Source organism: Notolabrus celidotus, chromosome 12, assembly GCF_009762535.1.
Source record: "Notolabrus celidotus isolate fNotCel1 chromosome 12, fNotCel1.pri, whole genome shotgun sequence".
NCBI lineage: Eukaryota > Metazoa > Chordata > Actinopteri > Labriformes > Labridae > Notolabrus > Notolabrus celidotus.
Genome location: NC_048283.1, coordinates 18,120,328 through 18,133,314, shown reverse-complemented (window position 1 = coordinate 18,133,314; position 12,987 = coordinate 18,120,328). Strand labels below are relative to the sequence as shown.

General features: G+C 42.9%; 1 protein-coding gene and 1 long non-coding RNA gene across 3 annotated transcripts; one reads left to right on the top strand and one right to left on the bottom strand.

Moving 5' to 3' along the window:
• Positions 1 to 461: 461 nt before the first annotated feature.
• Positions 462 to 2,548, bottom strand: LOC117823084 (hairy/enhancer-of-split related with YRPW motif protein 1-like). Its single transcript, XM_034698143.1, has 5 exons — positions 2,284 to 2,548; positions 2,007 to 2,079; positions 1,828 to 1,911; positions 1,627 to 1,708; positions 462 to 1,505 (listed from the first exon to the last, which is right to left on the bottom strand). Exons 1-5 carry the CDS (start codon positions 2,367 to 2,369, stop codon positions 892 to 894), a joined length of 939 nt encoding a protein of 312 aa, XP_034554034.1. The 5' UTR covers positions 2,370 to 2,548; the 3' UTR covers positions 462 to 891.
• LOC117823085 lies at positions 1,799 to 12,134 on the top strand. Of its 2 annotated transcripts, none has more exons than XR_004633307.1 (4): positions 1,799 to 2,086; positions 4,898 to 5,043; positions 11,813 to 11,856; positions 12,093 to 12,134. It is a non-coding gene; the product is annotated as an uncharacterized LOC117823085 (long non-coding RNA). The 2 variants fall into 2 exon arrangements; XR_004633308.1 differs by having other exon boundaries at positions 4,898 to 4,953; positions 12,093 to 12,121.
• The last annotated feature ends 853 nt before the right edge of the window (positions 12,135 to 12,987 follow it).

Below are 12,987 nucleotides of genomic sequence, written 5' to 3'. Positions count from 1 at the left end.
GTCCCCATCCTGTTCACACTATTGTCTCCACTTCAGACCAACCCAGGCTGGTGAGGTCAGGGCAACATTGTAAAGGATTTCCTCTGGCTCTTAATGATTTCCTGGGTATTCATAAGGGCAACAATGCTCCCAGATTTGGTTACTTACCTGGCACACAGAGGAGGAATTGCCTTTCAGTCAATAACCAGGGCATTATTAGCTCATAATTAACTTCTAGGGGAATGCAGCAGAAATGCACCTGCGGATCAAATGTCTCTTGGGAAGATATGGTCTGCATACACACGACTTTAGAACATCGTAGAGGGTTAAAGAAGCAAATGCACAAGAAAAAAACATTAGTTTGAATCTTTTTCTACTTTAACTCAGTTTATTGATACAAAAATATTAAAAATCCATACAAGAATGCAAGTTCCGAATCAGCAGACATTAGTTCTCCATCAATGGCACGTACAATGTGCATATTGTTTTCCACAAGTTCTTTATTCCTTAAACAGTCACACCAAATTAAGTAACTCTACTTTTTATAAACATACAGGCTCCACAAATGTAGAAGTTTCAGTAAGTAAGTGGTCCAGGAAATAATACACCTACATTTGTGTTTACAGTAAATCTAACCAGGGCCCATGTGTAATAGTCAGTTATTAACTCAGAGGCAGTGCATGTTAACTAGATTAGTAATCAATTTCAACGTATAACATTAATCATTTAGAATTCCTTTTCTTTATAAAGGGTGATGGCACACTGACCAGCAAGTTCATTCTCTTCATACTTAAGAAAATAAAATAAAATCAGCTTGTTTTGTTCCCCTGTTTATTCATTGCTATAAAACAGATGAGGCAGGTTGTTCTGCCCGGCACAGCTCAGCTGTTGCCTTGAGTCCAGTCATAAGCTTCAGAACGCCCCGATCTCAGTCCCCCATGGCCTGTAAGGCTTTGTCAGGGTAGAGGAGGGGCTCACTGTGCCAAGGGCCGTTGGGGAGACCAGAGGGAAGGCACCGAAAGATAGGGGAAAGGCCGACAGCGAGGAAAGGGATGAAAGGAGCGGGGCTGAGAGCTTGGATGTTGGCACAGACAGACTGAGGGGCAGTGAGCCGTTTGGAGGCACCCTGAGGGACTCTGTGGGGGGTACCACGCTGAGTCTTGATGTCCCAGATGCATCAGTGGCGGAGGAGGATGTAGATGAAGAAGGGGAGGAGGAAGAGGAGGAGGGTGGGCTACTGTTGCTTCTGGAAGCAGGTGTCCTGGCCTGTGGGTGCTGGAGAAGGAGGTGGTGTGGGAGGTGGGCAGGGGGTGTCCCATAGGCAGAGCCCCAGGCTAAGTGTTCTAGTCCAGTGTGCACCTCCCTCTGGGAGGCGTAGTTGCCGAGGTGGGACACCAGACGTACACGGAGGGGGTCTGTGCTCTCCCGACCCTCTATGATGCTCAGGAAGCGAGCCGTCTCTGCCAGGCACTCCCTGAATCCCAGGCTGCGGTAATCCTTGGCAAGAGCGTGAGCCTCAAAGAAGCCTGTCAGGAAGCAGAGTCAGAAGGTCAGCAATGCAATTAAGCACTTACACTGTCATAATGATTCAGGAAATTGCATTATGATATTTTAATGTACTCTCCAAAGCCAGAAACAGTCTGTTACCTTTGCCACCAGATGCATGAAGCATTTTCAAATGGTCAACAGTCATTTGCAATATCTCTGCTTTTTCCAATTTAGCTGATCCCTGCAGAGAAATCACAAAAGAATAATGTCAAAATAATGTTATATATCCAGTGTCCACCAGGGAAAAAACAACACAGCAAACGTCCGACAGCCCACTAAGAGGGTGGAAGTAGGACTTACCTGTTTCTCAAAGGCACTTGGCACCAATCTTCTCAACTCTGAAAGACTGTTATTGATTCTGTCACGTCTCCGTTTCTCGATAATCTGTAAAGAGGTTAAAGATACAGAGTTATTTAGGTTACATGTGGCGAGGAAAAGAGGGGGTGATATGAAACAGCAGGGATGAGGACTTTTCTTACCCCTCTGCGCCTTTTTCTGGCTTGGACTTGGGTCGTTGTGGAGGGCGACATCGAGCCGTGGGAATCCAGTTGACTGAAAGGTAAACAAGCAAAAGATAACTTTAAGTAAGCTATAAAAGGTATTTATTTATTATCTAATTTAATCATGTAAATAAAGAAATAAACTATAAAGCACATGAAATTAAAAAAAAAAATCTGCCTGCGGTGCTTTAACGCGCTTTAGTCTTTAACATATAATATCATAATAAAAAAAAAATAATAAAAAAAATCATCATACCCATTTTCGTCTCCACTATCCTTCTCCACCTCGACATTGTCGTCCAGGTCGCTGTCAGATGAGCTGTAATTGTGGCTTCGCTTCATGTTGCTTCAAGTGATCCACAGTAGTCCTCACAGTGAACGATCCAGTGTTGCACTGACAGCAGAGACCGGGGTAAACTTCAGACCCACCTCTGCTGTGATCTTTTTCACATCGAGCGGAGGGGGGCGTGGTCTCATGAATTGGATGGGCGGGGCTTAGAAACACTTCAGCCTGTTAATATTGAGCTGGCTGGAATCTGAGTGACGTATGCTTGAAAAAGCTGATCAATGAGCAATCCCGGAGTCTAACAGGAAAGCAGTGTTGAAACTCATCTCTGCAAAGATTTAAGTAATCATTGGGCTACATGACAAAGTGTGTGGCTGTTTTTTAAAGCATGCTTATGCACGAGGACTGGTATGGGTATGGTTTTATAGGATTTGAAAGAGCCATATTACCTGATGCTGACTTGTCTACATTTTTATCAAAGATTATTATTATTATTTATTTTTTTTACAACGTTTTAATGAGTTTAAAGCTACTGTGAGGAGTTTTTAGCTGGTTGCAAAACAGACTGAAATTAATATCAATGTCTCTTTAAGACCTTAAACACCATTAACACTGTTTAATAGAGGTGTAATTATTTCTTAATTGTTATTTTTTTAATGTCTGAAACGACTGGCAGGGGGTAGGTGTCAGGCCATGTCATTTTTCCATGTCAATTATTCCCCATAAGTGATACACTTGACTGTTTTAAAAGGGCAGGATGACATTTTTTGTCATGAAACATTCATTACACATGTCTGGGACAAAATCAGCAAAGATGGTATCATCCACAGGGGGTGCTGAAATTGACACAAACCAAAAGTTCCTCACAGGAGCTCTAAACAAAGGAAATTACAATACACAAAACTGTGCACAATACCCCCACCCAAAACTGCTATACAGTACATCCAATACAAACATAGAAAATTAACTACATAACATAATAGTAATAACAATTACAATGACAATACTAACATAAATTAAATAAAGTAAAAACATAGATAAAAATAAAATGTTAAATTAAATAAGGAAATAGAAAATAAATAAATAAAGGGAGCAAACATGGAATTGAAACTAAATAGACATTGAAAAGATATATTCACAGAAAATATAAAAAAATGTTATTTCCAGTCCACAAGTGATTTTAGGGTAAACAGTCATCAGAAGCCATGTCATGTTGTGTGTCCCACTATTGGGGTTGTAAGAGGGGTCTTCCACTCAGAAAAGTGCCCTCCCCTCAGAAGTAGTTTCTTTAGGTCTAAAGGCAAATAGTCTATGAATGGTGACCAAACCTTTAAAAACTGCTCATTGTTTCCTTTTATGACAGCATGTAGTATTTCATGAGGGAGGGTGTTAAAAATCTCCCTGTACCAGAGGGTAGATCAAAGATTTGTCTGATTTCTCTTTCTTGTTCGTTTTGGTCTGTTACTTTTTTATCATCTTACTTCTACTACATCTAACTTTTTAGAGATATGTCATATATTTGTCCATTTACCTTTCTTTTTACCTTATTTATTTAAGTGCGAGATGTGCAGTGTCAGTTAAATTTAAAAACCTATACAATCATATTTTTGAATGTGATTTTTTAACCACATCCTGTAGAGAAATGCGCCTGTGCTTGGCAGCTCAGTGTGACCGACAGACTCCTGGCCTCAGCTCCCCCAGTTCCCCTGCTGAGCCTCCAGTTCATGAGCAACAGGCCCCATTACAGCCGGAGCCCTCTTCTTCTTTGGTGTTGTGGAGGACACACGGCCTATTAGCAGAGTGTGTTGTTCATTGTCTGCTGTCAGCTGTGTGCCTCCACAACAGCATTGATCAGTCGGGAGGCCCAACATTAGTCAGTCAGCGTTGCCAGGTTGTCCTAGGAAACCCCCCCTTTCACCTCCTCCCACCACCTCCTCCTCCCCAGTCACTGCAAACAGGTCAACTGACTGGCGCAGGGAGACCTTCCCAGGGAGTCATTCATCCTCTGTGGGTGTAAAAAAAACCTCACTCTACTGCTCCTGTAGTGGGAAAGAGGCACACAATTGTTTTCAGAAGCTCATTTTGCACCCAAACCAACCATACATGAAAGTTTTGCTTGTTAGCATAATTAAAAAGCATATAAGCAAACATAAACAAGAGTGACTCACTTGAGATGGGGAGCAGGGGTGGTCTGGAGGAGGTGTGAAAACTTTGACCCCACTAATATGCTTGGGTCAAAGGGTAAACTATATAAAACACAGGAGCTTTAAATGTTTATGCTCCACTGTGTAACTGATCTTTGCTTGGTGTTTGTCTAGTCTGTGTTGGGGAGAAAGAAACACTAACATTACTGCCTATATATACATGTATTTATATACACAGCATATGCCTATGCAATAATGTATGCATATTAATTAAACTATCATATGGAATGTAAGATTATCAAAATACTTTTCTTTTCTCCACTACATTTAAAACATGTAGAAGCCAGATTTATTGATTACACTGCAAACTTTATAACATTTTACTTATTCAAACAGTGTAAATATAAAACTGCAGTTTAATGTTTGTCTTTTCTGTGAAGGTCTGGGAAAGAACAGCGCTTGAGGCTGGTATACTTCCTGCATAAAGACGTGTCTGGTAAGGCCATCAGTGAGAGCGTGACCCCCCAAACATCTTCCATACTAGTACCTTGTCGAGCAGCAGCTGTTTCTCTGCTCCGTCCGTCAGGTCAGTTGTTAACTGTGCAGTGGGAGCTAGACAAGTGCAGATGAGATCTTGATTTCACGGAGCAACTGCGAGCCAACATGCTGTTCCCAGAATGTCAGAGGGCTTTTTCGTGGTGACGGAGTCATTCTGTTGATGCAGTGAGTGTGTGGATGAGCCTTCACACTATCCCTGGCACACACGTAGACCCGAACCTTGTCTCCCCTCCCTGTCAGCACAAACTTTCACTAAAAACCCTGCCTATTTACTCGTTTCATGCATGTCTACACTTCCATGCTCTAACATGGATGATTCAAAGACCTTCGCAGAGACAGGGATTTCCTGTGTTACTCGGTTAAACAGGGTCCTATTTTTTAATGTGTAAGTGTTGATGACAGGTTTAAACCTTTTTGGAATTACTGCAGTTAATTGCTCAGTAGGCAGCTGCAACATGGCTGTAATGGCTGCAGTTTAATCCTGTAGGGAAATTACAGGCAAGTAAGGTAGGACAACTAAAAGTGGTTGCTTCTTACTAAATAAATAGGAAAAACCATCAAATGAAATATGCTGCCATGACTTTTGTAGCAAAGTCTTGCTTGCACATACTCTGCTCTCCAACATTCTTCGTCACAGTGCAACTACCCTTTCCTTAAACAAGCCAGCTCATGACAGGACTTCAGAGTTTACTGCTGGACTGCTTTCCATGTTCTCAGACATTTTCAAGAAAATCTGAATATGTCAGGGGAAAAATCAAGTCCTCATGTATGTGGATACTTTTGAAAACATTGTTTTTTTCTCTGCGTTTTGGCCTTACATCCACACATAAACAGAGTTTTAGGTCACTGAAAACAGAGGTTTTCAAAAATGCCTTCCAAAGTAGAGAGTTTTGAAAACTCTGATTTGTTGTGTGGACAGCAAAAATGTAAGTTTGCCTGTTTAAAAGGACACCTCACTGTTCTTCATAATAACACTGTGGCTTAGGGGTTAATAAATGCAGACTTCATTTGCAAAAACAGATAACTCTGTTTTTATACATTTCCAAAAAACATATGTATTTTTAATATACATATTAATAAAGTTACATTTTTGAGATACCTCTAATTATTAATGTAATTTTTACTTAGTCAAAGCCACCCAGTTTTAAGTTGATTGATAATACATAAAGCTAGTAATAGAAAAAATCTGTTTTTTGAAAAAAAAGTTTTAATTTTTAAAGTGAGTTATCTGTTTTTGCAAATAAACTCTTCAAATATATCACGCTTCATAGTTTTGAATTTGCCACTGCATACTTCATTACTGCTTGCTTAAGAAGATGTTCAACACACATGCCCACAATGTTCCTCTATAGTGTTTGATGTGACGGACTAAATACACACTTTCACCACTTACTAGCCTGGCATGCTTATGCAGGCATTTTAAACATTCTTGGTGTGGACCAAGTGGCAACCTCTGGTCTAAAAATATGAGTCCAATGTGGAAGTGCTAAAAACTGCAGTTCATCAAGGATCCGCTTGAGGCTGGCTCCAGAAGTACTGGAAACCACATACACACCAATTCAAAAAAGCTGATCTTTACAGCAGAAATAAACATGTTTACAGCCTGGTACAAAAGACGAGTATAGTCTGGATAGCTCATTTCTTGATCAGCACACACTGTACAGGGTCAATTTTTTTTCTAATATGGCAATTTTGAAGATATTAAGATTACGAGTCTTCCAATGAGAGGCACAGCTGACTTGATTGACAGGCGGGAACACTGTAGCTGTTGGCTAGGAGGCTCAAAGCCTGCCTCTTTACGTCACAATCGCTCAACAGCAGCAATATGGCTGCCATTGAGCGATTGGCCTCAAAACAGCTCTTCAGAAACAGATGGATGACATCATGGATACTACGTCCATATTTTATACAGCCTATGGTGTGGACAGGATTTTTTTGAAAAAAGAGAGGAGAAAAAAAGTGTTTATAAAAAACTTCATATATGTGTTGATGTAGCTTTAGTAGTCTGTTCTTGCTTGGCTGTAATGGCCCCAAATGATTGCATTGTAGCCATTGGATTGTGGCTGCAAGCTGGAGCAATCTAACCACTGGTGCAATTCAGTTGTGGTTTGAACCTAGAAGTTTACACACCTATAAGCATGAATAAATTAAACCCATGATGAAAATATAAAAGTTCCCTTTTAATATGTGCTAAAACCAAAGCTGAACAAATACTCCAGTCTGAAACTCTCTCACTGGACACAGTTCCCTAAGTAGGCATCTGTATCGCTCTTCACTTATGGAGAGTTTTTTGTTGTTGCGTGTGGGATAGATTTCAGCCCCACAGCTGGGTCTGTAAAAGCCCACTTCTTGCCCTCTAACCATCCATGGCCTTCCCATGACTCTCTGCTGACAGGTATTTTGAGTATATTTGGGATCACTTCAGTGTTGTTTAAGATGCTATTATGGTAATGGGGCTCTACAGTGCCCCTAGCTCTACAGGACAGGCTGATTCATGTGGTCTCCATTAAACAGACACAAACCACTCTCCTCACACCTGACTGTCAAGGTCTCTCACATTAGTGCTCACATTCCTGTGCTCCATTAAACATAATTAGGATCTTTCTACCAACAACCTTGACCTTTCACCACTGCATCCAAACACTCTCTCAAGTTTGAGCTTACTTCTCTGTGATTGCTTTTTATTTCTGTAAACCATACTTCCATTAAATACCTGTTATAACATGCCAGTCTGCCTGTTGACTGTGGGCCTAACTGGGCACCAATTTGAAGGAACTACTCTCAAACCAGTGCCAGAAAGCTAAGAGGTATAAGCAAGCATTTGTTTGAAACTGGCGTGTGCCCAGCTGCCTTCCTCAATCTTCCCTCAGGTTTCCCTTGGTGACTCCTTTGTGTGTGCAAGAGTGCAGCCTGAGTGTGTGTGCCGGTGCGTCTGCATGTGTTTATGTGTGTGTGACTGAGAGTGTGCGAGTGTGTTTAGGAGGTGCTGTTTCCCACAGCCCTGATCTAATTCCGTGGTAACTCAATCTCCGTGTGAGCGCTTCCCGGCGAGTGTTCTCCCACCCGTCGACAGTCTCTCTCTCTGGCCGGCTGAGTGGCTGAGTGTGTCTGACAGAGGCCGGCTCAGTCCCATTGGAACCCCCCTCTCTCCCCTCCCCATCTCCCTGCCTCCGTCCTACCCACCCTCCCATCAGGATTGATTTACTATGTCAACCGTTGGGGCTGTCAGCAGCAGCGACGTTCGCAGCCGTGCCTGCATCCTGTGTGCACACCATCCTGACATCTTATACCTGTCATTCAACAACTGCTGCAGCCAAGTTTGCATGTCAGGAGGGGGAGGGGGGACATATGTGTGTGAGATCATGCCTCATCCATGAATTATTCACAAAGCATAGAGTGTAGGTGCATATATACAAAAGAAATTATTTGACTTTACCTGCATATTTAGTTGAGCTTTGACATATTATGTAAGGCAGACAGAATGCCACCCATGCTGCTCCTAAATAGCTGGTCTGACTGAGGGAAATGTCTCCCAGACAGCTTCCACACAACAATGTTATCCTATGGGCCACAGCTTCCTGCCCTTTTCCCAGCACCCAGGCGCTATATTGGGCAGGGACCAGACCAGGCCTGAGACCCATTCCCACTGTTTGACTGCAGTACACCCGCCTTCTCATTCTTTACTTTCCTGCCTTTGTTGGCATCCATTCTCCTTGTGCCTTTTGGATAGGTAAAGCCAGGGAGGATATGTTCACTTCCTTGTTTCTTTGTTTAGCTGGAACATATCTTAAAAATCTTTTTCTGTCTGAGGGCAGCTCCACAGGTCGTACACTGACACAGGGATATCATCACGAATAGCCAATTACAGAGCCTTGAGTCAATTACAAAGCAGTATTGTAAAACTTGCACAAGACTTTGATCTCTGATTCTGACAATCTTATTTGCTGGCTTTCAACCTGGATGAGTCACTTTTAAATAAATAAAAATCAAATTCATGGCTTCTGCACAATGGTGCACACTTCTTTACAATGGGCCACCACACAATGATATTGTTTAGAAGATTTACCAGTATGCTGCCCATTACCAGTTCACTTATGGAAGTCCACAATAGAGGGAAGGCAGATCACAGAACTGGTTCCCAAATAAGCGCTACAGGAGGCAGCACGTGATGTCCACACAGAGAAAGGAGCACCACAGAGCGAGCTGCTTTTAAGGCCACACATTGTGTTGCCACAGGAAAAACATTGTTTGCATATCAATGGAGTGTGTTTGTATGTTTGTGTGTGTGTGAGAGGGGTAGGTTGGGGTGTAACTGTGGCTTTAATTGAAACGTATCATGGGCTTTACATCATGCAAAGGGAACCTCACAGGCACTCAAGCCAAATGAAGCTATAGAAAATGACTTATCCTCTGCTTTGAGAGTCTTTTGACTGTCAGTCAAAATCAGTGTTTGAAGTAAGTGTGTTTTTGGAGTCAGTCTTGCTGGGGTTTTGTGCCTATTTTTTCAATCTTCTACAATTTTGAATAAAATCTTATGAAGAATGACTGCAAAAGCAAGTACTTAGACCCAAAGAGAGCAATAGAGAAGGGTCAAATTTTGTAGTGTCACAAGTTTATCAAAGAAAAAAAAAACAGGGATTTTTGTGTGCGAGCCGGCTCCTTTCCCAGTGGATGCTCTGTGCCAGCTGTCTGCGCTGCAGTAAAGTACTGCTTTCCCAAGCTCCGACCTGTGGGAAAATCTGTTGTGGCCAGTAATTGATTCCGCCCTGCCAGCCCCATTACTCTCCACTGCAGTCAAACTGCCAGTGATCTGCAGAAAGCCTGTTAGCACAGCCCCCTTTACTTTGTGTTTCTCTCGCTCTCCCACTACACAAACATGCATCAGAATCCCACCAAGTTCTACTGTTAATTCCACATGTTTATCTTTCATCTACCACAATACTCTATGTTTACAGCATACTCTGTTTCTTTTCTCCTTTTTTTTAATCCAGTCACCCCCAGTAATGAAAAAAAAGTTTTAAAAAAAGGGGTTAGGGTTGTGTTTTAGATTTGTCTCCTCTTTAATAAGTTCATAAGAGTTTAAGAGGATTTGAATTAACAGCAAAGGTCAAAGAGCACTTGCCAGTTTACCAGGGAGATGTCACAGATATTAATGGTGTCTGTCATCGACTTGAAAGGGACAAATGTGTGGGTGATTTGGCAGCAGAGGTGCACAGCAGAACCCCTCCCGACCCCCCCGCCTCCCTCTGAAGTTGTCATGAAATATTAAGAGCAGTCATCTGTCGACATGGCTGAGTTAATTGTCACGGCCTAACACTTACCACATGTCCAAATAAAGGTAAGTGCTTTCCCCTTCGAATTAATCTTCAATTAGGGGTTCTGCTCTGTGCGTCTGCATTTGTGTCTCTCAATCCGGGCCCAGCAGGTGGGACTGAGTATGTGTGTGTGTGTGTGTGTGTGTGTGTGTGTGTGTGTGTGTGTGTGTGTGTGTGTGTGTGTGTGTGTGTGTGTGTGTGTGTGTGTTTGACGGGGCACATGCAAGGATTATCAGGCTATGGAGGGGGACACAAGACAGGGTGAGAGGATGTTTCTGACACAAATTCACATGACTGTCATGCTGTCTGATGACGTTCCCCCTCTTGCCACACTGATTACATGGCAACACTTTGAGTGCAGCCTATACAAAGCTTTAGCAGAAAGGGACACATTATACTGACCCAGAGGAAAATAATCATTCCACAAGAGGCTAAGAGACACATGAGAGGCCCCGAGCCGAGCGATTTATCACTGATTCTCATGACTCTGTAGAGCTTTATATAACGACCAGCTGAGGGGTGCACTTTCCCATGTTGCAAGGGGTCAGGAGGCCGCCCTCTAAGCACTGCCGCAGTCGTTTTTCACAAGAATTCCAGCCCACAGTTGAGGGATCTAAAGAAGCATAAAAGAGAAGGACTGTACAGTATGCATCACTTTAGCTCCTGGTGAACCCTCCGCCTACCGGCCTCTGCGCCTGTTGACTGTGCTCCATGGGTAGCTCTCCCTGCACCTCTCTCCTCTGTATTGAACAAGAACAAGCAAAGTCTCTGTGGAAGGCAGCCCCCCCTCTCCCTCATCTCTCTCTCTAGCCCCCTAAGTCGGTGCGCTGCAAACCAGGAGCCTGAGGCGCAGGGAGCGTGTGGGATGGAGGGATGAGAGAGAAGATCAAAGCAGGAAGCATGAAAAAGCTCAAAGCACACAAGCAAGAGGCACCTCTGTGACCTCCCCTACACACACACACACACACACACACACACACACAACCACACACTCACAAACACACTCTTCTTCCCAGCTGAGCACAACAGTCGGCATCCACCCTGTCCTCTGGTTCCCCCTCATGCAGCAGCCGTGCAAAAAGGCAGAGAGTAGAGGGCGCGCCGCTCAGGTCGTGTGAGCCTTTCAGCAGATGGTTGGGACCTGCTGGGAAACAGACTTGAAGCGACGCTCATGGCACGCACGCACGCACGCACGCACACACGCACACACGCACACACACGCACACACACTAGATACTGACACAACACTTTGACGCATCAAAGGGGAGCAACATCTTTTTATTGTTATTTTCTATTTAACATTTCAAGCTGCCTAGATTTTTTGTTTGAAATTGTGTCGTCCTTCACAAGCTGCCCTTTTATTCTGACGTCAGACTCATGGTGAAAAGTTAAAAAACTGTTGAATGTTAATTACTATGTGTTCTAGATAGTAAGTCACACATTGAAGGGAGTCTGATGATTTCACCTCTTCTTAATCAACAGATAATCCAGAGGAGCCTATGAAGAGACACCGGCCAAACTTAAAGGTACAACTACATATTTATCATTTAACCAAAAGTAGACAACAGAGAGCATTGAGTATTCCAACAAATCCTTTCTGATGATGCAGTACAACTGTATGCAGCATGCAGGGAATTTGCAGCTATTCATTGTGTTTTGCAACCATCTGCTCCCTCCCCTGAGCAAAGTATTCTGATATCTAGCCATGTGAGTTAGCGCCGCCACTTTTTAAAGTTATATGCTTTTTGCCTTTATTTGATAGGACAGCTGAAGAGAGACAAGAAATGTGGGGAGAAGAGAGTGGGGGAAGACATGCAGGAAATGGTTGCAGCCGGGAATCGAATCTACAACCCCTGCAACAAGGACTGTAGCCTCTGTATGTGGGGCGCCTAGACCGCTAGGCCACCAGTTCCCCACACAGCCACTTTTTAACAACTTTCTCTCTCATTTTGTCAAAATCATCAGTACAATGAAAGCTGTGATATACTGTTCAGTAAATAAACTTTGTGGGGCGCTAATTTGTTTGAGAAGGATCCTAAATTCAAGCTAACAAGTTAAGTATGAGAGGTGGGTGGCATGTTTCTGGGTGAATTAATCGTTTGACCAAGCAAGTACTGTAACAATATCCTTTGCAAGGAATTTACTCCTTTTATGCCTTAGAGTGTGAAAATATCAAGGTAATGTAGTAAAGACACATTTCCCAGCTAATGCTAGCAATGAAGCATCTGATTGCTAATGTGCTTATTACCATAGACATAATAAAGAGTAGACGCTGCATCGACCGCTACTACCTATTGGCGCTGACGAGTCGTGGGGCCGCCATCTTGGTCCGGTCAGCCGCTCCACTCTGTAATCTGTTAAGCAGGTGCAATTAAGTGTCAGCGCATTTAATCAATCATAACTTACTGAATGCTGAACTGATTTTCATGCAGGGTTTTTTTTTCTGCAAACGTCATTCATGTAGGTATGATACAGGACACATGGTTCAGCGTATTTTAATATTCATAGTGGGCTTAACAGTAATAGAATATTCTGATATGTGATATATGTGATGTATGATAGGCATTTTGCCGCACAGTGCTCTGGCATCTTGAAGTCTCTGCTGCTTCAGTTTATGTTTACAGGTAGGATCATGGGTAGGATGACCGGACCAAGAT

Coding starts and splice junctions, on each gene's coding strand:
- LOC117823084 (XM_034698143.1), bottom strand. CDS start 2,369: ATGAAGCGAAGCCACAATTACAGCTCATCTGACAGCGACCTGGACGAC. Junction 2,080..2,283: donor GATAGTGGAGACGAAAATGG/GTATGATGATTT, acceptor TTTACCTTTCAG/TCAACTGGATTCCCACGGCT. Junction 1,709..1,827: donor CAAGTGCCTTTGAGAAACAG/GTAAGTCCTACT, acceptor ATTTCTCTGCAG/GGATCAGCTAAATTGGAAAA.